Source organism: Sarcophilus harrisii, chromosome 3 (assembly GCF_902635505.1).
Source record: "Sarcophilus harrisii chromosome 3, mSarHar1.11, whole genome shotgun sequence".
Taxonomy (NCBI): Eukaryota; Metazoa; Chordata; class Mammalia; order Dasyuromorphia; family Dasyuridae; genus Sarcophilus; species Sarcophilus harrisii.
The window spans coordinates 548,413,664-548,437,323 of record NC_045428.1 but is presented as its reverse complement, the minus strand read 5'-3'; the positions used below and the strand labels follow the sequence as shown (position 1 = coordinate 548,437,323).

Below are 23,660 nucleotides of genomic sequence, written 5' to 3'. Positions count from 1 at the left end.
AAGCCTGACCAAGAATCCCCCCACAACATACCTGCCAAGTGGTCAATCACTTTACTCTTACAGACCTCCAATGATGGCGACCTCACTACTTCACAGAGCATTTTTGGACAGCTCCAATTGTTAATAAGGGTGTAATTTCTACCCCTGCTCCTAGTTTTTGCCCTGTGGGGCCAAGTAGAATTTGGCTAATTCTTCTTCTCCATGATCTGCAGATATTTTACTGGCACAAGGAACTTCCCGGAGAGGAAGCTCCCTCTACCAAAGATGGAGACCTCACTGCTTCACAGAATTTTTAGATAGCCCCAAATGTTAATAAAGGTATAATTTTGCCCTGTGGGATCAGCAGAATATAGTTAATCCCAGGGAGAGCTAAGTGGCGCAGTGAATAGAGCACCAGCCCTGAAGTCAGGAGGACCTGAGTTCAAATCTGATCTCAGGCACTTAACATTTCCTAGCTGTGTGATCTTAGGCAAGTCACTTAACCCCAATTGCCTCAGAAAAAAAAAAAATATATATATATATATAGTTAATCCCTCTTCTACATGAGGCATTGGGATTAGATCTGGAGCTATTTCACTCATAAAAGGAACTCTCAGAAGAGGAAGATCCCTCTACCAAGGCAAGACAGCTCCTTCTTGACAACTGATAGTCTTAGAAAGTACCCAAGAAATTGAGTTTCAGATTACCCACCCGGGATATGTCAGAAATGAGACTTGAACCCAGCCTTTTCCTGGTTTAGAGGCCAGCTCTGTCCATTCCATTCTTGTCTTCTCCATGAAAGCCCTTCAAAGACTCGAGGACAGCCATCAGAACCTTCTGACCCCAGCTTCTCTTCTTCAAGATAAATATCTCCATGTCTCTGGTCTCTTCTCCCTTCAGTATCTCTCAGCAAAGGCTTCACCAGGAGACGACAGCACCTGAATTGAACCAGGAAAGGAGGGAAGGGTTTCCACAGGGAGAGACAAAGAGATATTGTACCCCCAGCACGAAGAGGAGGGATCCTCACAAGAAGGCAACTGTTGGATATAATTTTGGAGGCATGCAGAATCCTGAACTGATACCAGAAGAGAAAGACCACCTAAACATGGTCTTCCTCTAGCACCTCACAGCCTAGCTGAAAGGCTGGTCAAAGACTAGCTGCTTTTGCTGTATTCCTAGGTCGGTCTGTCTTAGAGCCCTATCCCTACTTACTCCCTTTTCCAGGCTGCCTGGCCTGGATTAGACTTCCCAACCCTATTGCTAAACACACTGCAAACGTATTCTCCCCCACTGCCCAAGAAGACCCACCTTATCCTCACTTCAGCCAAGGTACCCCCCTCTTTTAAATATTACCAGCTCTGCACCAGAACATTGCTGCTTAATAATGTTCCACACTCCTTTGCCAAACCAGGCCCACCCTGCCCACATGGACAGACACACAAACACATACATACATGCAAGGTTTATCATAGAGCCAGAATGAATCTCAGAGGCCATGGAACATTGGTCCAATTCCATCATTTTACAGGGGAGGAAAATAAAACACAGGGAGATTAACTGATTTACAGATAGAGAGACAGAGACAGAGACATACAGAAACAAGAGACACACAGAAAGAAAGACACATAAAGTGATTTAGAGAGGAGGAGGAGGAGGAAAAAGGAGGAAGAAAAGAAGGAGAAAGAGAAGGAAGAAGAGGAGAAGGAGGAGGAGGAGGAGAAGAAGGAGGAAGAGAAGAAAAAGAAGAAGGAGGAGAAGAAGGAGGAAGAGAAGAAAAAGAAGAAGGAGGAGGAGAAGGAGAAGGAAAGAAGGAGGAGGAGGAGAAGAAGACAAAAAGGAGGAGAGAAATAGAAAAGAAGAAAGGAAAGGCAAGGAGAGAAAAGGAGGGGAAAGAAGGGGGAAGAAAAAGAAGGAAGGAGAAGAGAGGAGAAAAGTAGAGGAAGGGGAGAGAGAGGAAGGAGAGAGAGAGAGAGAGAGAGAGAGAGAGAGAGAGAGAGAGAGAAGAGGAGGGAGTAAGAAAGGAGGGAAGAGAACAAAAGGGAAGGAAGGAGAGAGAGAGAAAAAGAGAGAGAGAGAGTGAATGCACATTTATTAAGGGCCAGTGAGTAAACAAGTATCTTGTTTATATGAAGATACTTCATGAGATTCACACTTAGATCGGAATATTTCAATTTTAAGGTTCCATTCACTACGCCCCCTAGCTGCCTTATCTAGAAGAACTGGATTCTCCCATGTATTTGTTGCCATAAACACTCCCCTCATAAATGACAAAGGCAAATAAAAGTTATTGATGCACTAGGGTCAGCCCAGCCTGGTAGGACTGGCTCCTCTCCCAGCCCAACCCCCGGGGCCTGATTCTCCCTCCCCCATGGAGCCCCAAGGAGCAGGAGCAGCTGTCTCTGGGAGGCATCACATCCACAGATCCAGACCCAACAATCCCCCTTTTCTTTCTAACTTTGGTCTTCCTCCTTGAGCAGGATCATTTCCCCATAGAATTTGTTGGAATGTTCTTCCTTGACCCATACTTTACCAATTCCTATCCCCTAGAACAGCGATTGTCTGCTATGTCCACGCAAATCTGCGGGACTGAGAGAGAGGAAAGCTCTTCTTTGTCCCTCAGATTTCTCTTTTTCAAAGAAACTCAGAATAGATTTTCTTCCTCAGTTCAAGTCTTTCCAAAGATCATTATAGGGACAGCCTATGGTATCATTTGGTGAGTAAGGGGAACCTGAATCTGATTCTTGGCTCAGGCACTCACCCGTAGTTAACCTGGGCTCAATATCCTCCTCTCTAAAATGGGAATAATAATGCTTCTGTCCTTCATCCCCTTTCATACAACTTCCCTTTTTAAATTTTCCATTAGAGCTCTTCCTGTTACCCATAGACAACCCTTCTTCTTCTCCCTGAAGCTCACATCCTCTCTATCTCACAGCCCACATCTTTCCTCTAGATTGTCCTTCTCTCATCTCTGCCCTTCCCTAGTTTTCCCCTACAATTCTCTTCTTTCTCCCACAAGCTCTCCTTCCCTCAAAAACTGGGATAGATTGAGAAAGTTTGAACTATAAAGCATGTCCAATCCTCTCAGCTTAACTCAATAAACAGCGATTCCCTGCCATGTGCCAGATGCTGTTCTGAGCCCTGGGAGACAGGAAGAGACAAATCAATACATTCCTTGCTTTCAAGGAACATATGATCCAATGGGATGGATACTGAGAAACTGAGGCCCAGAGAGCAGCCATGATTTATACAGGGGGACATGGGCAGTTTTCGTGTCCTCTTGTCAATGGGAAAGGAGCCAAGACTCCCTACTCTTAAATCAGTGAGCTTTCCATGAATGATGGAAGGTTTAAACTTCCTGAGGGACACTGAAAGAACCTTTTCCTTTATAGATCCCTGAGCCCTCATCATAAGAGAAGAGGTTCTCCCCATGTGCTTTCCTTGCCCTCTCCAGACTCAGGATTAGGGAATTCATCTGAACTGGAAAGGCCCTTAGAACACAAAACCAAGAAAGCCAGTGGAAGAGACCCCTTAAATCAAGGATTCTTGATTTCTGTGTGTTGTGAGGTTGGCAGACTTGTAGACTTTGGCAGACTGGTAAAGTCTATGTACCTCTTTAAAAACACACACACACACAGAATTACAAAGCCAAAAGTTAGGGAAGAACTTTTCCTTTTTTTGAAGGTTTACAAGTTCATAAACCTCCTGAAATCTGCTTCTTGATCTGGAACCCCTTGCCTTACACAGACTGTCAGAGCTGGAAAGTCTCAGAACTTAGAATGTTAAATATAGAAGGGACTTTAGCATCTAGAAAGTAGAAGGTTAGAAGGACCCTCCCATTAAGCACTTAGCAGGCCAAGCCTGGGAGAGATCTTAGAATGGAACACAGAAAATCAAATCTGGAAAGGTGCTTAGGGAGCATTCCATTCAAGCTCAGCATTTGACAGATGAAGAAACTGAGGCCCAAGGTCCCGCTGGGCCCCCGCAGACCTCCTTTTTGGAAGTCCCACGGGCTTTCCAGGACAGGTTTGCTGCCTCTGCACCCCCTCCCACCCACCCAGGGGCCTCCAACTAGCGTGTGGACAGATGGGTTGGTGAGCCCGGGTGCATAGGGAGGTGCTGAGCTCCTGGGGCCCAGGGCGAGCTGGGGTAGGAGAGGGGAAGGAGGGAGGGGAGGGGAGGCGGTGCGGGCTGGGTGAGCTGTGGCGCTGGAATGAGCCCGGTGGGAGGGGAAGGGGGGGGCTGCCCGGACTGGCTCGAGAGCCAGGTTTGCAGGGCGAGCCCCAGCCCACGGCAGGGGCGGGGCGCTCTCCCCGCACGCGCGGCTATAAGAGATCGAGAGGTGCAGCCTAGGCTCTCAGAGAGGGCTCCGGGCTCTGAGAGTGACAGGTGGCTGCCGCCAGCCTCGCCTGCCCGCCGCGCTCTCTCCCTGCAGATCTCCCGCTCCCGTCCCGCTCCTGGGCTCGCCATGGTCACCCCTTCGGCCCGCTGGTGCTCCGTGGCGCTCACCCTCCTCTTCTTCCTGCACGAAGGTGAGATCCGGCTCCCAGAGCCGCATTCCCGGGGAGGGCTCGGGAACCTGGGCCCCGGCCCCGGCCCCCTGCTGCGCCCCCGTCATGCCTCCCCACACCTCGTGTGCTCGCCATCCCCGGCGGCCAGAGGTTCTCCCTGACTCCGCGCTCCGTGTCTCTCTCCGCGTGTGCGCGGGTCTCTGCATGTCTCTGCCCTGTCTTCCTTGTGCTGCTGCTGCTGCCCGTCAGTGCATTTCTGCCTGCCCCTGTCTATGCATCTATCTCAGTCCGTGTTCGTCCCCGCATTTGTCTCTGCGTGTCTCACTCTCTGTCTCTGCGTCTCTCTAGCTCTATCTCTCACTTTCTGTGTGTCTGCGCCTGTCTCTGTGTCTCTGCGTATGTCTCTGCATCTTTCTGTCTAAGTCTCACTCTCTGTGTGTCTGCGCATCTGTCTCTGTCTCTGCTTCTGTCTCTGCTCTCTCTCTCTCCATGTCTCTGCATCTTTCTATCTCTATGTCTCACTCTCTGTGTGTCTGTGCATCTGTCTCTGTCTCTGCTTCTGCTCTCTGCTCTCTCTCCATATCTCTGCATCTTTCTGTCTCTATGTCTCACTCTCTGCGCATGTCTCTGCGAGTCTCTCTCCGTGTCTCTGCACCTCTCTGTCTCACTCTCTGCGCAGCTGTCTCTATGCCTGTCTGTCTCTGTGTCTCTGTCTCTGTCTCTGTGTGTGTCTGCATGTCTGTGTGTATCTCTGTACCTGTCTCTCCGTGTTTCTGCATCTGTCTCTGTGTTTCACTCTCTGCATGTCTGGCCATTTGTCTCTGCATCTGTCTGTCTCTGCATGTCTCACTCCCTGTGTGTGTCTGTGTATATCTCTGTGCCTCTCTCCGCATGTCTCTGCATTTGTCTGTCTCTGCGTGTCTCACCCTCTCTCCACGTCTCTGAACTCGTCTGTCTCTGTTTCCTTCTCCTTCACTGTCTGCGCATCTGTCTTGGTGTGTCTCTGCGCCTGTCTCTCCATTCCTCTGCATCTGTCTGGCTCCGGGTTTCCCTCTCTGTGTGTCTGCGCATCTGTCTCTGTGCGTCTCTGCATCTGTCCATTTGCTTCTTTCTCTGTGTCTACCTGTGTCTGGAAGCCCCTGTGTTTCCTGCATTTGCTGGGCTTTGTGTCTGTGCATATGTCTGGTGCAGTCTGCGCCCCGATTATCTCGGTGTCTCTCCCTCCTGCTCTCTTGTTTGCAGTTTCTATCCCACCTCCACCAGCCATAGTTGCTCCCCTTGCATTTACACCAGTGCTACTTAATCTCATGAGGCTGCAACCCAGCCTTCTACTCCCTTGGAACCTCAGCAGTCTACCATCTGAGTGGGGGAGGAGAACAAGGACCATCTAGCCTAGCTGGGGGGTCCCAGGTGTTCTGGGTGCCCCTTGCACCCTTGTGGCCAGTGCACAAACTGAGCTTCGGTGAGGGGGAGAATGCATGGTGTCCCTTGCACCCTCATGACCAGTACACAGATCTGGTGCCCGTGAGGGGGAGAATACACTCCTGGGAAGAAGCTGGGGCCATCAGTAATGCAGCACCGGAATCCCCCAGTTGTGTAGAATGGGGTGATCCTGTTCCTGGCCCAGGGTTCTTCTGTATACATGCATGTAAAGATGTGTGCCAGAAATGAGTGGCCGGCCACCCCTCCCTCCCGGACCCTCAGGCATAAGGCATCAGCATGCCCTCCTTCCCTGGGCTCCTTTGCTGCCTGTTGCCCATTTCCTGGTCTCAGGTACTACTAGGGTGTCTTCCTCCCTCCACTTAATGTGAACTTTCTAACTTCCTAGATTATGCAAGGGAGGGCCTTCAGAGCCCTGACAGAGCCAGCATGTTGCTGGCTGCTACAATCAGACCTGCCAGGCAGGCCGAGATGGCCCTAATCCTCTGCAGGGAGGCTCCAGCCCCATTTACATTCCAGGGTTGGCAAAGGGAGGAGCCACCAGACCTGACCCATTTCTCCCAGAGAGACAGCTTGGGTTCAGCAGAAACAGTGCTGGGCTTGGAGGCAGCTCGTTAGTTTGGAAAGTAATGGTGGGCAAAATACAGGTCCTACCTAACCTCAGTTCCCTCCTTTGTAAAATGGGAGAACTAGTACTCCCCAGCCCGGGCCACAGCTTGGAAGAAAGCACTTTGTACATTTGACAAAACCATAGACATCTAAGTTGTTTTTCTTCTCCAATCCTCGGTTCACCTGTGTAGGGGAGGGCCATCTGCCTCCAGGATCCGTACCTGCCAAGGGAGACCAAAGCAGCCACTTGCGCATCAAGAGATGTTCCTGCAACAGCTGGCTGGACAAGGAATGCGTCTACTTTTGTCACTTGGACATCATCTGGGTGAACACGCCAGGGTAAGTGGACGGCCACAGCAAGCTGGTGGATCTGGGGACTGGAGGTGCGAGGGGCCTGGGATGGAGAGACTAGAGAGAGCCGTGGGTCCCCTCTGGAGCTGGCCTTTAGAGCAGGGCTTCGTCAGGCTCAGGCTCGGCTGCCTCAAAGACTCTTATTAGAGAAGAAAAGAGATACAAAGGCTCCTGAAATTCAAAGCCCTGGAAAATAAGAATAGTAACACAACTCTCACCTTTTCACAATATTCCTGTGAGGAAGATACTACATGGATTAATATCCCCCACTGGCTAGGAAAACAGGCTCAGACTGAAATCATGGCTATGCAAAAGGTCTGAGTTCCAATGCTGACTTTAGTACTTACTCCCTGTGGAACCTTGGACAAATCACTTAACTACTCTGAGCCTCAGTTTCCCTATATGTAATATGAAAGGTTTGGACTAGATAACTCTAAGCTTTTTTTCTAAATCTTTCACCCTCTGTTCTAAACATCAGAGATGGGATTCATGGTCTCCTGACAGACTTTCTTTAAATTTTATCCCACTGAGGCAATAATACCAAGAACCTAGGATATTGGATCTACTTGCTACTTGATTAAAGTTTTGACCTTGGGCAAGTAAATTTCTTTTTTGTGGGACAAAATTTACTGATCTGTAAATAATAATCACAGAAATAATCCTATTAATAGTTAGCATATATATGTCACTTTGAGGTTTGCAGAACGTTAAACATATATTTGATTCTTACAACAATCCTGCAATGTTGGTACTTTTATTATACACGTTTTTACAATTGAGGAAACTGAGGTAGATAGTTTAAATGACTTAGCCAGGGTCACAGAGCTAGTAAGTGTCTGTCCTCCCGACTCTAGGCCAGTGCTCTCTCCACAATACTGACTAAATAAGATGAACTCTGAGAGACCATACTTAAGTAGCTTTCTTCCTATTTGCAAAAGGCAGCCACTGTCACTTGACTAAGAAGAAGCTCTTAGCTTCCCTCTAGATATACTTAATCTCATTCAAAACCCTTTTACTCTTGGAGAATGCTTTTGCCAGTCTCTGCTTACTGTCTAAGTGATTCTGGCTATATCGGATGCCAATTCTGTGGACAGAAAGTTCCAGGCCAATTTCTGTGGGTCTGCGGGCTGTGAGAGGGTGGTCTCCTCTGGCCTTTCCTTGACCCACGGGCCATGGAACTCTCTCTCTCTCTCTCTCTCTCTCTCTCTCTCTCTCTCTCTCTCTCTCTCACATACACACACACACACACACACACACACACACACACACACACACATCCCTGGCAAGGGCAAAATCTGGTGACCGCCTCCCAGCAGAGCCCGGCCCAGCCTCAGTGTGAGAAAGCCAGCCCAACTCACTGCCCTGTCTCCACCCACCCCAGCTCCCTGCCAGCCCAGCCTGGGCGACCTTGCCGACCCACGTGACTCTGTTGTTGTCTCTGCCCTCGCAGACCAAACAGAGGCCCAGCACCCTGGGTGTGGGCTCACCTGGGCTGCCAGGAGTTCCCTGTTTGCCAGGGTGAGAGTTGAGAGAGAAACTCGGCAGGGAACTTGGCTGCTTTCTTTCCGGCAGTAATGAGAAGGCAGAGCTCTGTCTGGGAGCCAGCATGCCCACCACCGGAGGTGGGTTGGGGAGAGGTGCTGAATTGCTGATTCTCCCTTCTGTGCAATAGGGAGAGGGTTGGCCTGGGGCGAGTAAATTCCGGTTATCATAATTAATCAATGCTTGATTGATCAGTGATTCTTTGAGTCATTACTGCACCTCCCCCCTCTCCCACCAGATGGTAAGGTTACCCTGGGAGCCCTGAGTGACTAGAAGGCCCAGACTGGCAAGTTAATGTAGGCGAATAGCCCCTGACCCCTGACCTGAGCGTTGCTGGGGAAGGTGGCCACCCAGGAGCTGGAGAATTCCCTCCAATATAGCCTGGGGCAGTGACTGGGGCTGAGTCTGGGCTCCCTCTGGTGTTCATGGAATGCATGAGTCTCAGAGTTGACAGCACTCTTAGAAATGGGTTCGAATCCATCCCGGATACTTCCTTCCTGATGCTATGGGCAAGTGACTTGATCTCTCTGGGCCTCAGTTTACTCATTTGTAAACTGGATGAGATGAATCTCTAAGGTCTTTTCTAGCTCTAAACCCAGGATCTAGCTTGCCTCTCCCCACTGCACAGATGAGAATACTGAGGCCCCACAGAGGCATATGGCTCATTCATGGTCACATAGCCAGTCACAGCAGTTGAGAGTTCATGGTTCCAGTGCCCCAGATCTGTCGCACTGAAATGTAAAGACCTCAAAGTTCATCTAATATAATCCTCTCATTTTTTAGAAGAGCAAATTGAGTCCAAGGAACATAAAGTGAGTTCAGATCCCACCACCATGAATTACCTGTTACCTGTGTGTCTGGGCAAGTCATTTAAACTCTTTGGTCTCAGTTTCCTCATCTGTAAAATGAGGTTTGGCTAGATAGTGTCTGAACTGCTTTTATGACTCTATGACCCTCGGGTATTGCAGGTAGTGAGCTTCCAATGTAAGATTGGAACCCTCTTCTCCTTACTCCTCAGGCTGTCTCAGTGCCAGCAGGATCCAGGAGTGCCCTAGTGAGCCTGTGAGGTCCATGCCCGCTTTGCCACCCTTCCTCCATTTCCCTGGCTACCCTGTTGGCAGAATGGAAGGGTTCTTGGGCAGATGTGCCTTTACTTACAGAACCCCGGCTTACTGGATTCTCCCCTTCTCTCTCCTTTCCCCCTGTCTTCTCTTCCTCTCCCCTTCTCCCCATGCTAACAGACAGACCACTCCTTACGGCCTGGGAAACCCGCCAAGACGCCGCCGCCGCCGAGCCCTGAGCAGGTGTGAGTGTGCCAGCTCCAGAGACCACACCTGTGCCACCTTCTGTCACCTTCCCCAGCCAAGGTGAGGACCTGCTGCAGGGAGGGAAAATCAGCGGGGAGCTCTGCAGGGAAGGCTGGTCCCTGGGCCCCAAAGTCAAGGGTAGGGCCGGCCTCCCGAGGCCCGGAAAGGGGCTCACTGGGGACTCAGAGCTGAGGTCCCCTTCTGTATGGAAGTAGAAACTTTTGTATTTGGACGCCAGGAGTCTTATCCACTTATGGGCCATAAGGTTCGTGTTAGTACCCTATTCTGGAAGTGGGGAGCCCAGGTAGAGTGTTAGCCTTGGCAAAAGTCAGCCCCCCTCCCCCGGGAGGTTAGGACCCAGCTTCCTCAGCACTGACTTCAGGGCTCTTACAGAACCTGAGGGAACGGAGCTGAGGAGAGAATGTCGATATCTGAGGCACATCCAATGAGCATCCTGTGCTTCACTTGCAACAGTAGGGATCAAAAGGCCTGGATTCTCATCCCAGCTCCTCCACTTAGCTGCAGGACAAATCACCCAACAGCTCCTTTTCTGTCAAAGGAAGCTGACAGGCCCTGCCCCAGCTGGCTCACAAACATGCTGGAAGGAGGAGGGTGCCAGTGATAATAATAAGAACAATAACAATAATAATGATGGCAGCTAGGTGGTCCGATGGAAAGAGGGCTGGTTTCGAGGCAAGAAGACCTGTTTCAAGTCCAGCCTCAGAAATGTACTAGTTCTGTGACTCCCAGAAAAATTAGTTAACTGCTGTCTGCCTCAGTTTCCTCAAATGTAGAATGTAGATAGTTGCAAGGATTTAATGAGATAGTGATTATAAAGTAGCACAGTGCCTGGCACATGGCAAGTGTTGTATAAACATTAGTTGCCATCCTCTTCATTCTTATTGTAACATTTACAAAGCACTTTACAAATATTCTCATTTGATGAGTAAACTGACACCCAAAGGGTGACTTGGCTTAAGGTCACATTGCATATCTAAGGCAAGATTTGTACTGAGAGCTTCTTGATTCTAAGACTAGCATAATCGCCATTGCATGAGAAGGCTGGAAAAGCCCTCTATGACTCAAGTGAATGGGAGGGGTAGTAGGGAGGTCCATGGGATCTCAGAACTATTGGCTTTCTCTGCCTCCTCCAGGAAGTCCTCAGGAGCCTCAGGGAGAGGGATGGAGGGAGTGGAGGAGAAAGGAACCAGGACTTGAGAGCATTCCCTTGGAGAGTCCTAGGTCAGGGTTCAGATCGCCTTTTTTCGGGCTGGCCACTAGCTCTGTCACAAGCTCACTGTAGCTCTGTGTCTGTTTCCTCATTGCAAACAAGAAAAAAAATCAAGCCAATTTAAATCAACAAGTATTTTAAAAGAGCCTACCATAACAGGTCACGTGTTAGGGGCTAATGGAGGAGCAGACCTTTCCTGGGGCCGGCTTTGGACACCTGCTCGAGACTCCATCTCTGACCATCTCTATTACAATGTTACAAGGGCAGAAAGGGATCTCAGAAGTCATCTAGTCCAACCCACCCATTTTACAGATGAGGAAATTAAGACCCAGGATGGTTAAGTGAGTTGCTGAGATCCCAGAGATATTAAGGGGTAGAAATGGGATTTGAACTCACTTTTGCTGAGTCCAAATCCACTACACTTTCTCTCCTGGAGGGAATAAACAAGCAGATCAGTTGGCCTAGGGAGGCAGCCCAGGCTGGAAGCTGCCTTTGTAGACAGATTATGGGAAGGATAAGGAATGACCTTCCTTTTTTAGAAATAGAAAACAAATTCTTAGTAATTCAGGATTTCTTCCTTCTCCCTCCTGCCCCCCCCCTCCACTTCTCAGTGAATACACACACACCTGGGAGGGTTCTCAGGTGCAGGGAAGAGTTCACGTGTACTGGGTAGCCAAGGGCTGGAGCTCCCAAACTGCCTGAGCTGCCTAGGGCCAGGGCTGCCCTAAGCTCCAGGCCCGATGCCAGGTGATCATAGCAACAGTCAGTCACACAGACTCTCTTTCCCTCAGGTACCTGGCTAAGCCAAAGATGACCTTCCATAGCGGGCCTCCCGCAACCTCTCTTCTTCAGGATCCAAGGGCGGCTGCCGGCAGCCGGCTCCTCAGGGCACTAAGGTGAGTTGTGATGGCCCCTGCTTGGCTCAGCTCTGCTTGGAACACCTTCAACTCCATGACAGTCTGACTGCTGAGTTTTGGAAAGGTCCCTGAGGAGTGTCTGGGTGTCCAGAGAAGGTAGAGCCAGATTAGCTCATGGGGATTAGATGAAGATGAGCTTCCAGGGGTGCTGAGTCTGAAGTAGAGAAGACTCAGGGAAGCCGTAAAACTTGTATTCTAATATTAGAAAAGCTCTCATGTGGATTTAATAATAATTATCCTGAGCAGTTATATCCTATATAACATTTAAAGGATCACAAAATTCTTTACAAATATTCTCTTATTTTTTCCTCCCAATAACCCTGGGATGGACTGTTATTATCCCCTATTTTACGAATGATAAAACTGAGGTGATTTGCCAAGTATTTAAGTTTCTGAGGCTGGGCTTGAACTCAGGTCTTCTGCTTTGGCCACTGAGCCACCTAGCTACCATGGAAAGTGAATAAGATTTGTTTTGTTTGACCCCAGAAGAAAGAAATAAGAGCAATTGAAGGGACTGCTCCATTTTAGAGATGGCTTTTCTGTAAACCCTTATTTTTGAGCTATTTCCCTAATGCCACAAAATTACTTCATTATACACACACCTACACACAGAGAGAGTATATATGTATATCTGTATATATATTTACACATGCATATCTGCACACAAATTTTGCAAATATACACATTTGCAAAATATGCACATTATCTAGATAGAGGGATGGATGGATGGATAGATATGTAGAATATTTACATTTTTGTGTACAGGGATTCCCCAGATAATATGTAAACTCCCTGAAGGATGGCAATAACCAGTTTTGTCTTTGTATCCTAAGAACTTTCATAATTCTTAATTTGTTGTAGTAAGAACAACAAATGCTTTTTCAATTAAATTGAAACAGCAGAGAGGCAAAAACTGGGTTGATGCAACAATTTTTTAACAATCCTAACAATTTGAGCTGTTCTAAGACTGGATTAGGTCAGGAGATGGTGAGTGTTCCCATTTCTAGAGGTATTCAAAATGTATTTGAATGACCTCTTGTTATAAATGTTGCAGAGGGGATTTACCTTCAGATCAGACCAATTGACCTCAGAGATTTCGTGATTCTATTCAATGACTCACTATTTTCCTTGGCTCTCCCAGATCCAAGGTTCCCCTGTCCCAAAGGAAAAGGTTAATTCAAATGAAGTTAACAAACATTTATTAAGCTCCTCGAAGTCAGGGACTATCTTTTGCCTGTCTTTGTATCCCCATCGTTTAGCACAATGCTTAATAAATGTTTATTGAACTGAATTACCTAGTATGGGCTGGGTATAGAGACTCTATCATGTATTATATACAAAAAACTGACCTTGGAGTTAAAAAAAACAGGGTTTGATCCCATCTCTGATAAATAGTGACTCTGATTCTGGACAGCTCACTTAACCTCTCGCTGCTCCCAGACAACTCTTTAGGACTCTGAAAAGGCTGAGTAATTACCGTTCAGTATTGATAGAGAGGGTTTCTTCATCTTATGGATCTTTACACCAAAAAGAAAAAAAAAAAACATCTAGGCACAAGGGATAAAAAAAAAAAGAACGTTTTAAAAAAAAAGAAAACAAAGAAATCATTTTTGTCCTTAAGAAACTCTATTTTCAGTCCAAATCCCAAAATTTGGCATTCAAGGCCCTCTGTAATGACTTCAAAGAGTTGCTCCAGTGTTATCTCCCCTTCTCATATCTCCATAATATTAATGGAAAGAAGACCTACCTCAAACCCTGGCTCATGTACACTTATTTAGGAAATGTCCAGGTCCCAACTCAAACTTGGCATTCCAGTTGTGACCTTGGGTCACTTCTAACATATTCTTGGGAAGAAAAGGTTCTGACTTCACTGCCTCTATAGGCTGGGCTTCTTCCTAGAATTAAGTTTAAGATGTTTTGCTTGTACTATTTCCAGGGTCTGAATGTACAAACTTCTAAGTCAGCTCTTTTCAATCCACAGGGACATCGCCAAATCCCAAGAGCATTTGTGGCAACGCAAGTCTTTAGGAGGTGCCAGACCCAACCTTCTGTCTCACAGGAGGAAGCGATAAAAAGGGAATGCAGCATTGGCCTGAAAAAACCCAGGTGTCCAAGGGCTTCCAGACTCCTGGTCCAGTTAGATGTATGTAGGAAGAAAGTTGGAAAAGCAGCATGAGGGCATGTGGGACAATGGAGCCTGACATGGAGGGTGGACACGGTGCTGGACACTGAACACCCTAGCTCCCCACCTCCAAACTGCTGTTGCTGCTGGGGACCTGTAACGTCATCCTGGGCAACTCTTAGAGGGGTCCACGGTGGATTGTGCCAACTCATGGGGTACACTTGGACAATTTGGCCTGGAAGCCCAAAGTCATTCCATCCCAGGCTCAGACTGCAGCAGGAAGGCCTATCCTGGAGTGTTAGTTTTCTTCCTTGCCCTTCTTCCAACGTTGCTCATCAACCAAGATGCTTTTCTGCCCCGTGTTCCTTCTTTCATTCCTTCAGAGGACAATGTGATACAGTGGAAGAAGCATTCAATTGGAAGCACAAGACCTTGGGTTCAAATCCTGACTCTTCTACTTACACTGGGGCAAGACTCCTCAGACTTCAGTTTCTTCTTCTGAAACATCAAAAGGGAGGGGCTTGGATGAACCAGACAGCCTCTAAGGAATCTTTCAGTCCTAGATGTTCTATCCTGCTGAGGTTCTACTATGTCTGTGCCAGGCTGTGAGTAGGAGACACAGAGCTAGGTAGGAGACTCTGATCACTTGGAGCATCCTGTCCTTCCTGGACTAGCCAGACCTCACTTCCATTCTGAATAATGGATATTGTTCTAGCTACAACTCTTGGGGAGAGAGGAGGGGGCAGATAGACAGAAAATGAAAAAGAGAAAGAGAGAAAGAAAAGAGAAAGAATGAGAGAAATAAGATGAAAGAGAGAGAAAATCAGGGAGGTAAGCTGCAGCCTTGGGCCAGGACCTGTCTGACGCTCACCAGCAACAGTGACAACCACTCATGGTAGCCCCTCTTTACTCTTCACTGGGGGGCAGTTGATCTCAGCACAGACTGAGCAGGAAGTCCAGGGCTGCCCTCTGAGTCTCCTGTATTCCATCTACTCCACCTCTGTGTTCATTTTAAAATGTAAAAGAAGTTGGTAGGGGGAAATACTGGGTACCAAAGTCACCCCAGCCCCCAGAGCCAGAAGGCTTTGCTTGTCCAGGCTCAAGTCTACCCATCATCTGCCCCTTGTCCATCCATCTCCCTATCTGGCATCTTTGCACAATTCTATTCTTGTTTCGTCCTCCAAGACACTGTTACCTTTTCCTTAAACTAAACCAAAGACTGGCATGAAGTAAAAAGTGCCTTATCTCCCCTGCCTGTATATAAATTATTTGTTACAACACTACAATCATTCCAAATATTTATTTTTTGTAAATGACTGGATTGTTTACATAAAAACTCTGTTTGTAATAAATAGAAAACGATTTTCTTGGCCTTTCTTGAGGTGAAGAGAGTGGGAGGAGGAAGGGTGGATGGTGAAGGAAGGAGCTCACCTGGGTTATATTCAGCAAACATTTACCAGGGGCCTCCAGTGGGCAAGGTTCTGCTTGGGCTGAGGGTGGGGAAAGAGGGAGAAGGTGTAGAAACCTTTCCCTGGAAACTTAAGATCAGGGATGAGGAAAAAGAATTAGGAACCCCTCCCCGCTCTCTCAGGTAAAAACCATGGGTGAAGGTATGGTCCAATTTCCACGGCTCAGAGGCCACAGTAGCAGCACAGTAACAACAGCTGTGTCAGGAGAGGATGGATAGTTGCCAAGAGCTCTATCACAATACCTCCTTCCATAGTGGGCTGAGGGGAGGGAGGTTCCCAGGAGCTGAGTGCAACTATGAACTATGGGATAGGGCTGGGTGAAGGAGCTAGGTCACACTATAAAGCACAGGTTGGGAGAGAGAGAGCTCTGAGAGGCTAATCTTGCTTGGCAACTGTGGTCTTGAGAATTCCATGAGGAAGAGAATCTCCTTAATTTGTCAGTGCCATAGGACAAAGCCCCGGTGTCACCTTCCTAGTCACAGCTCTGATAAGATGTGAAGGGAAAATGTATGAGACTGGGATGTGATGGAAAAGACTGGTCTGGGAGTCAGGAAAACACAGGGTGATCCTTATCTATTTGGAGCTAGAACTAGGTAACCGTAGCAGCCCTCTAGTCTAGCCCCTTATTATAGACTGAAAGAAATTTAGGAATTTACCAAACCCCCAAGATAGTAGGTAACTATTGAACCCAGATCCTGGGACTGCAGAGCAAAGTTCTTTCATCCAAGCTCTGCCACTCTAACATTGAACAAGTCCCTTTCCCTCTCTGAACCTCAGTTTCCTCATCTGCCAAATAAGGAGAGGGTCTCTGAGTGAGGTTCTTCTTTGAGCCCTGACATTTATGAGAGGTACAAACAAAAGCATGTTCTGTAGAAGGGAGGAGCCTGGGCGGATTGGCTGCCCAGGGAAGTAGACACTTATACATATTTATATAGTTTTTGAGTTTACAGAGTATCTGTGCAAGCCCTCCGATCTGAGAAGCAAAAGGCCCAGGCTTCAGTCTTAGAATTATCACCAATTTACTGTGTGACCTTAAGCAAATTGCTTCTGGAGCCCCGGTTTTCATCACATGGAAAATAAGGATTCCCCTTCCCTCTCCCCGCTCCATCGGCATGCAGGATTGAGTAACTCAGGGATCAGAGTCACAATGTCACAACACGCTTTATTTCTACCTGAGGGCACCTCCTCTTCCCCCCTGCATGGGGCCCTCCAAAAAGCTAAACCCAGGTGCAAGGTGCTCTGTGGGTCTGCATCCACACAAAAACAATCATTGCTCAGGAGCCCCCACCAAGTGTTTGCTTTTTCTAGTCAGCCAGAGGATACAATTAGTTCAAAGCAAAGATTTTTTAATGAAATAGCATGGTTACAAAAGTAGCAATAGAACAGTTTCTCCCAAAAACCCACCACACATTCTCCCATAGGTATACTTAGTATCCAAGGGAAAAGTCAACATGTTTAGGAAGCACAGGTTATGTCTATGATGAACTTACATGAATGGGGTATACGAATAGGAAATACACAGGACCAGGATGCATGTGTGGAGGGACAACTTGTGCCTCTAAAGCTGCTGGTGTTTGGGGTTGGTTGGTTTGTTTTTTAATTAATACCCAGTAAGATCCTCTTGGACCTGCTTCCTCTGAGATGGAGAAGGAGAAAGGGAATGGAATAAACAATTCTATATTATTTATGAATAATGTGCCAGGTACTGTGCTTAGCATTTCACAAATATTATTCCATTTAATCCTCACAAACCTTATGTTGTCGTATTATTGAAAAAACTGAGACAAACAGGTTAAATGACTTTCCTAGGGTCACACAGCCCATAAATGGTGTGTAGTCTGCCAGGAAGGACTCTCTTGTGTTTGTCATGCTTGGGTATAGGGCTATGGAATTTCTTTTGGCTACCAGCTTCTGAAGTTTCAATTAGAATCCTCAGCAGTGGGACAGCTAAGTGGTGCAGTGCATAGAGCACCAGCCCTGAAATCAGGAGGATGTGAGTTCAAATATGACCTCAGACACTTAATGCTTTCTAGCTGTGGGACCCTGGGCAAGTCACTTAACCCCAATTGCCTCAGGAAAAAAAAAAAAAGAATCCTCATCAGAGAGGTATCTCTTCTCCAAACAGCATCTCTAATTTAATCTGGAGCCCAGATACTTAAACATCAGCTTTTTTAGTGAAGGCCCTTCACATAGCCAGTCAGCAGACTAGAGAAAAACCCTTCAGCTGCTTTTCTTCCAAAAGTGGAGAAATCTGTCAGTCCATAGAGGCTTAGCTCTGTGAGGCTTTATTCTCCAGAAGAAAAGTCTTCATCTCTAAGACTCCAGTTTTTTGGACTACAGAAGGGTCAACTCACAGATCATTTAGTTTAATTCTGAACCTGTTTTTGTTGTTGTTGTTGTTCACCTTGAGCAATGTCTCTATGGTCCAAGCCTTTAACTGACCTAGGATTAGGAAGTCTTTTACTCCAAATTTTTGCCAGTCTATATCCTTTTGGGGTCGTTTTTAGGGATTGACTTTCAACATACCCAGCTGAGAACTGTCTGGATCTGAATCCCCTTAGCTGTTCTGGGTTGCTGTTATTGTTGCTGTTTTCCAGTTTTCTGGGATCCTTTGGGTCTCCCATGCAAAGGGAAGGAAAGAGACAAAAAAAACCAAACCAAAACAAAACAAGTAGAGGGAGACACAGCTCTAAAACTTCATCCTTTACTCCACATCCTTGTTGGGACCTAGCCCACCAGGCTTAGAACTGCCCTGCATTTACTGCATATGCTCAAATGTAGTATGCTGCATTTATATTTATATTTATTACAACTCTCAGAGAGGTGACATGGTGTTTTCAGGTGAGGGGAAACGAGACCACTGAAGGGATTTCTTCCAATTCACCGAGATAGCAAATGTCAAGGCTCTGATTCAAACCTGGGACTCCTAACTTTAACTCCTGGCCCTTTGCCCAGGACTACTGAAGCCCTGTGACCACCAAAGAACAGATTCCCAAATGAAATTCAGAGAGTCCTAAGTCTGAGTAAAAACCTTGTGACTGACTCCCTATGTTATTTTGGACAAAAATTTTCCTATTTGAGAATCGCAGTTTCCTCCTCTGCAAAATGAGGGGAGGAATTTCAATTAGATAATCAATCCATCTGTACATCAGCATTTATTAAGCGCCTAGTGTATTCCAAGTAGGCATTGTGCTCTCTAAGCTTTTTTTGAAGTTGATCTTCTAATTCAATATACCATGATTGCAGGAAAGGAGATTAAATTAATACTAATTCAGCAAATTGCCAAGCAGCCCAGTAAGTGCTGGAGCTAAAAAGGCGAGATGAAAAACAGCCCCTCCCCTCGAGTTCCTTACATTCTATCCAGTGCAAAAACATGTTTTACAGTAAGTAAATACTAAGTCACACAAAGTAATTTTAAGAGAAAAAGCTACTAATGGGAGGCTCGGAAAATTTCTCATGGAGGAAGAAATGATTACATGAATGAGTGAAAAAAATGAATGAATAAAAGGCATTTAAGTCTTTATTACATGCCTAGTCCTAGGTAGCACCTAGACTGTGTGTGTTTTTTTTTTTTTTCCTAGACTGTGTTTTGAAGAAAGCTAAGGATTCTGGGATGTGGAAGGGAGGAGGGAGTGCACTGTAGGGCCAGGGAAATACTTATATAAGGATATGAAGGAGGAAGATGGAATGTCATGTTTAAAGAAAAGCTAGTAGACTTAATTGGACAGTACTGGAAAGTATGTGTAGGGAGCACTACTAAATGAAACCACGAAGGTAGGTGGGAGTCAGAGTATAGAAAGTCTTGAATACTAGAGATGTATAAAAAGATTGCTCAAATATCATGTGGCAGGTGTGGGAGACAGCGAGGGCTCTGGGTGTTCCCAGGAGGGAGAGGTCCCTGAGGGCTAGAAGATCTGGGAATCTTAAAGGAGAGATACTTGATCTGGGACTTAAGAAGATGTGGGATGGGATAGCAAGAAATCAAAGAAGAAGAAAACACAGGAGAGACTTCCAGATAGGCAGATGTGCATGAGCTAATTTGTGTTCTGGGGTCCAGGAGGACTTCTGGCCAGCGAGAAGAATCCAGGGAGGGATAGAATGGGAGACAAGGTTTGGTATATTGGTTAGGGCAAGTCTATCTTCCTTTTTCTGTATTGAAGACTCAAGCCAAGATGTGTTCTTCTAACCTGCATCCAGTTCCTAGAAGAAAATAATAATATTCAATGATTTATAGAGTATGAGAGTAAGAAAGTGCCTTAAAAGTCATCATCATTATCAACATCATTATCATCATCATCATGACTACTAACACTTATATAGCACTTACTATATGCCTGACACTGTGCCGAGCACTTTAAAAATTATCATCATTTGATCCTCACAACAACCCTGGGAAGTAGGTGCTATTATTAACCCCATTTTACAGTTGAGGAAACTGAGGCTAATAGATTGAGACCAAATCTGAACTCAAGTCTTCCTGACTGCATTCTATGTAGTTCTGTGTGACTATTCATCTTAGTCTATTGAAAAGAGGAAGGAACCGAGGCAGAGAGAAGGGAAGGGACTCAGTAGTCCAACAGCCAAGCTAGACTTTAAACCCAGGGCTCCTGATTCCAAATCACGTGCAGGTATTTGCACATGTGCTTTTTGCCTTGCCTCTTCAGATGGATTCTTGACTGACAGAAAAATGGCTCTACAAACCAGGCTGAAATACAATGGCAGTGAGGACTAAGGGTGGTACTTAGGGGACCAAAGACCCAAGGATCCAAAGACAAGATGCTAAGAGGTTGACTAGGTACAGTAGGTGGCACTACAGTATAGCAGGACTGCTAGACTTGCATGAGGATTCAAATCCTGTCTCTGACACTTGCTAGATATGTGACCATATACAAGTCACTAGACTCAGTTTCCCCATCTGTAAAATGGGATAAAAATACGGTTCCTATCTCCCAGGATTGTTGTGAAACACAAATGAGATAATGATAATAAAAAGCACTTTGCCAACTGAAGGGCCATATAAATGCCAGTTATCACTACTAAAGAGTAAGACTTGGGGTCCTAGTTGACCACAAGTGGTCTATGAGTCAGCGATGTGGTTCCCTTGGGAGGAAAGCCAACATGCTTCTGGGATGAAGTCAGAGGTGCTATCCCTCATGTCCTCTATGAGTCAGTCCTTAATAGTCTTTTGGTCACTCACTGAGCTCTGGAAAGGACTCTGAGGAGCTGGGGCGGCTCCAGAGAGGATGAACAGGGATGATTAAAGGGATTGAAAATGGCTCTTGGGAGGAAAGTATAAGAGAATGCTAGGATTGTTTTGCCTGGAGAAGAGGTGGTGATGGTGGTGGAAGGGTGATTCACTGTGTTTCAGTCTCTCAGTTACTCCCTTCATTTGGAATCCAGTCAGTCTATGAGTGCAGCCAGGGGCCCCCCAGATGTTTGAAGGCCTGAGGGAGGAGCCCACCAGCTCCTGAAGGAGGAGGCCAAGTTCTGCTCCCCCAAGGGAAGTCAAAGGAAAGGGAAGTGGGCTTTAATTAAAGAGGCACTGAAAAGCCTTTTCTAGACAGGCATATCAGAATGGGCCCCTCAGGGACTTCCTAGGATCTCCCTTCCTAGGGAAAAGCAATGTGCTGTGGTCAATCAACAATTATTTTTTTTAATTTATTTTTTTTAACAATTGTTTGAATGATGAGAATGATCTAAAATGTAATGTTTTATTCTAGAAATGATTGTTAAAAATCATCAATAAACTTTTTTTTTTTTTTTTTTTTTTTTTTTTGCTAAGGCATTTGGGGTTAAGTGACTTGCCCAGGGTCACACAGCTAGGAAATGTTAAGTGTCTGAAGTCAAATTTGAATTCAGGTCCTCCTGACTTCAGGGCTGGTGCTCTATCCACTGCGCCACCTAGCTGCCCCAATAAACTAATTTTTAAAGGAATTTTTTTTTTCATTTTGTTCCATGCTATGATCCATGTTTCTATGTATGTAAAATTATACAGATAATGCCATGCAAAACATTTACTATTTCCACATTAGCCATGTTGTGAAAACAAAACAAAACAAAAAAAAGAAAAAGAAAACAAGAAAAATTAAGAAATAGAAACAATAGGCATTCAGAATTGTTCAGTTCTCCCTCCTGAAGTGGGCAGCATTTATCATTATGAATCCTTTAGAATGATCTTGGATCATTCAACAAACATTTAATAAGTACTTACCATGTGTCAGGAACTGTGTTCAGCACCTGGGATACAAAGTTTAAAAAGATAACATAATCTGTGTGTGCCTTTACTGAAGTCACATTATAATGGGGGAGATATGTGCAAGTTGTCTTCCATGTGCATGTATACAAAATGTATACAGTGTGGATGGAAAACTCATACTTAAAGAGTTATAAGCTCAGTCAAGTTGTTTCCCTTAGTGGCTCTCAGTTTTTCCATTCTAAATAAAAAGAATTCACAGGATTTGTAAAAAAAAAAAAAAAAAAAAAAATGGGGAGGATTAGAAGTGATGATATTTAGCGTTCCTTCCAACTTTAAATTCTGAGTGGGATTTAATAAAGGAGCAGAACTTCCATCCTGGTTGGTAAATTCTTCCTGAAAACTGGACCAGATGATCTCTCCAGGCCATTTACCTGTGTTTCTCCCATTTTGGTTAAGAAGGAGAGGACATCTCTCCTGTGCAGATCACAAGAAATGTTTTAGCTAGAATCCCACTTCTTAGTTTCTAGGCAATAACCAGAACTAGGGCTACTAAAGGAAGACTTGAAACTTCACCCACTCATTAAGAAAAAGAAAATGGAACTCACTAATGGGGTCCAGAGTTGGGAGGGCCCTTGGAACAAGAACCCAGGATGGGGCATTAGAACATGGAATGTCAGAACTAAGAGGAGCCTTGGAATATAAAATATTAGTGTCTCTGATTTTATTGTTTTTCCTTTTTATTGTTTTTTTTCTGGTTATACATGTACATTCATTTTTTTTTTTAAATACACATTTCTTTATGAATCATATTGGGATAGAAAAATCAAAACAAAAGGGAAACAGAAAGAAAAAAAACAGAAGAAAATGAAAAAAAAAGTGAGCATAGTATGTGTTGATTTACATTCATTCTCCAGAGCCTCTGATTTTATCTCAGAAAAATCAAGTCACTTTTCCAAGGTCTCCAAGCTACTCAGTGGCAGATTCAAAATGAATCCAAATCTTCTCAATCTCAATCTCTTCCTAAATGTACATTCTGACCTAGAGGATCAGTCAGGAAGGTTTAGAGATCCTTTAGCCCCAAAATTACTTTAATACATGAAGCATAAAAAAATTTAAAAGAGCCCTAGATTCGAATTCTGACTTAGCTACTTACCAGTTGTGTGCTCTTCTCTGCCTGAGCCTCAGTTTCCTGAGAATATAGGACTAAGGCCAGCTCCAGATCCTCTGATTCCAAGAACTCTTAGATAATCAGAGATGGGGAAAGGTGCTAAGGCTAGAACTAAAGTCTTGGGCCTCCCAGCTCCTCTCAGCCGTTAGGCCCCAAATTCCTGAGCTTCACTAGTGCCTAAGGTGGGACCCTCCTTCCTAAGGGGATCTTCATGTTTGAAGTAGGGAGATGGGGGGTGACTCTGCCCTCCTGCTCTGCTCTGTTCCGAGAGCCAGGGGCTGGACTGGCACCCCGCACCCTCGTCTCCAGGCAGGTCTCTCTTCCCTGGGGCTCTGACAGCCTGCTCTGTACTACATGAGTTCTTGAGGGGGATCAGAGTAGGGGTGAGGGTAGCCCAAGGCATCCACCACTCAAACCCCTCCTCCACAGCCCAGGAAGAGCCTCCTCCCTCTCCTCACCTCCCCCCAAGGGAGCGAGAAGCAAAACTTGGCAAGCAGTCCCTGGCAAACCTCCAACCTGTCCCCAAGGAAGATTTCTATGCTATGGTTTTCATACAGAAGGGAGGGGAAGAAGAGGGGGATCCTCTTTCTCCCTCTGAATACTGTAGGAGTCCCCGGGGAGAGGAGAGAGAGAGCTGAGAGGAGGCAGGACCCAGGGGAGCAGAGGCTGTGAAAACTAGAAGGGATCTGAGTGACCACTGAGTCTGACCCCTTCATTTTACAGATAGGAAAACTGAGTCCCAGAGAGTAGACAGGCTTTACCCAAAGTCACACAGCCCTTTAGTGGCAGACCGAAGACTAGATGCCAAGTTCCTGGACTCC

The 23,660-nt window shown here is 46.1% G+C and overlaps 1 protein-coding gene across 1 annotated transcript; it reads left to right on the top strand.

The window, feature by feature from the left end:
- The first annotated feature begins 4,352 nt into the window (after positions 1-4,352).
- Positions 4,353-15,370, top strand: EDN2 (endothelin 2). Its single transcript, XM_012545998.2, has 5 exons — positions 4,353-4,508; positions 6,728-6,875; positions 9,671-9,796; positions 11,759-11,863; positions 13,866-15,370. Exons 1-5 carry the CDS (start codon positions 4,445-4,447, stop codon positions 13,954-13,956), a joined length of 534 nt encoding a protein of 177 aa, XP_012401452.1. The 5' UTR covers positions 4,353-4,444; the 3' UTR covers positions 13,957-15,370.
- The last annotated feature ends 8,290 nt before the right edge of the window (positions 15,371-23,660 follow it).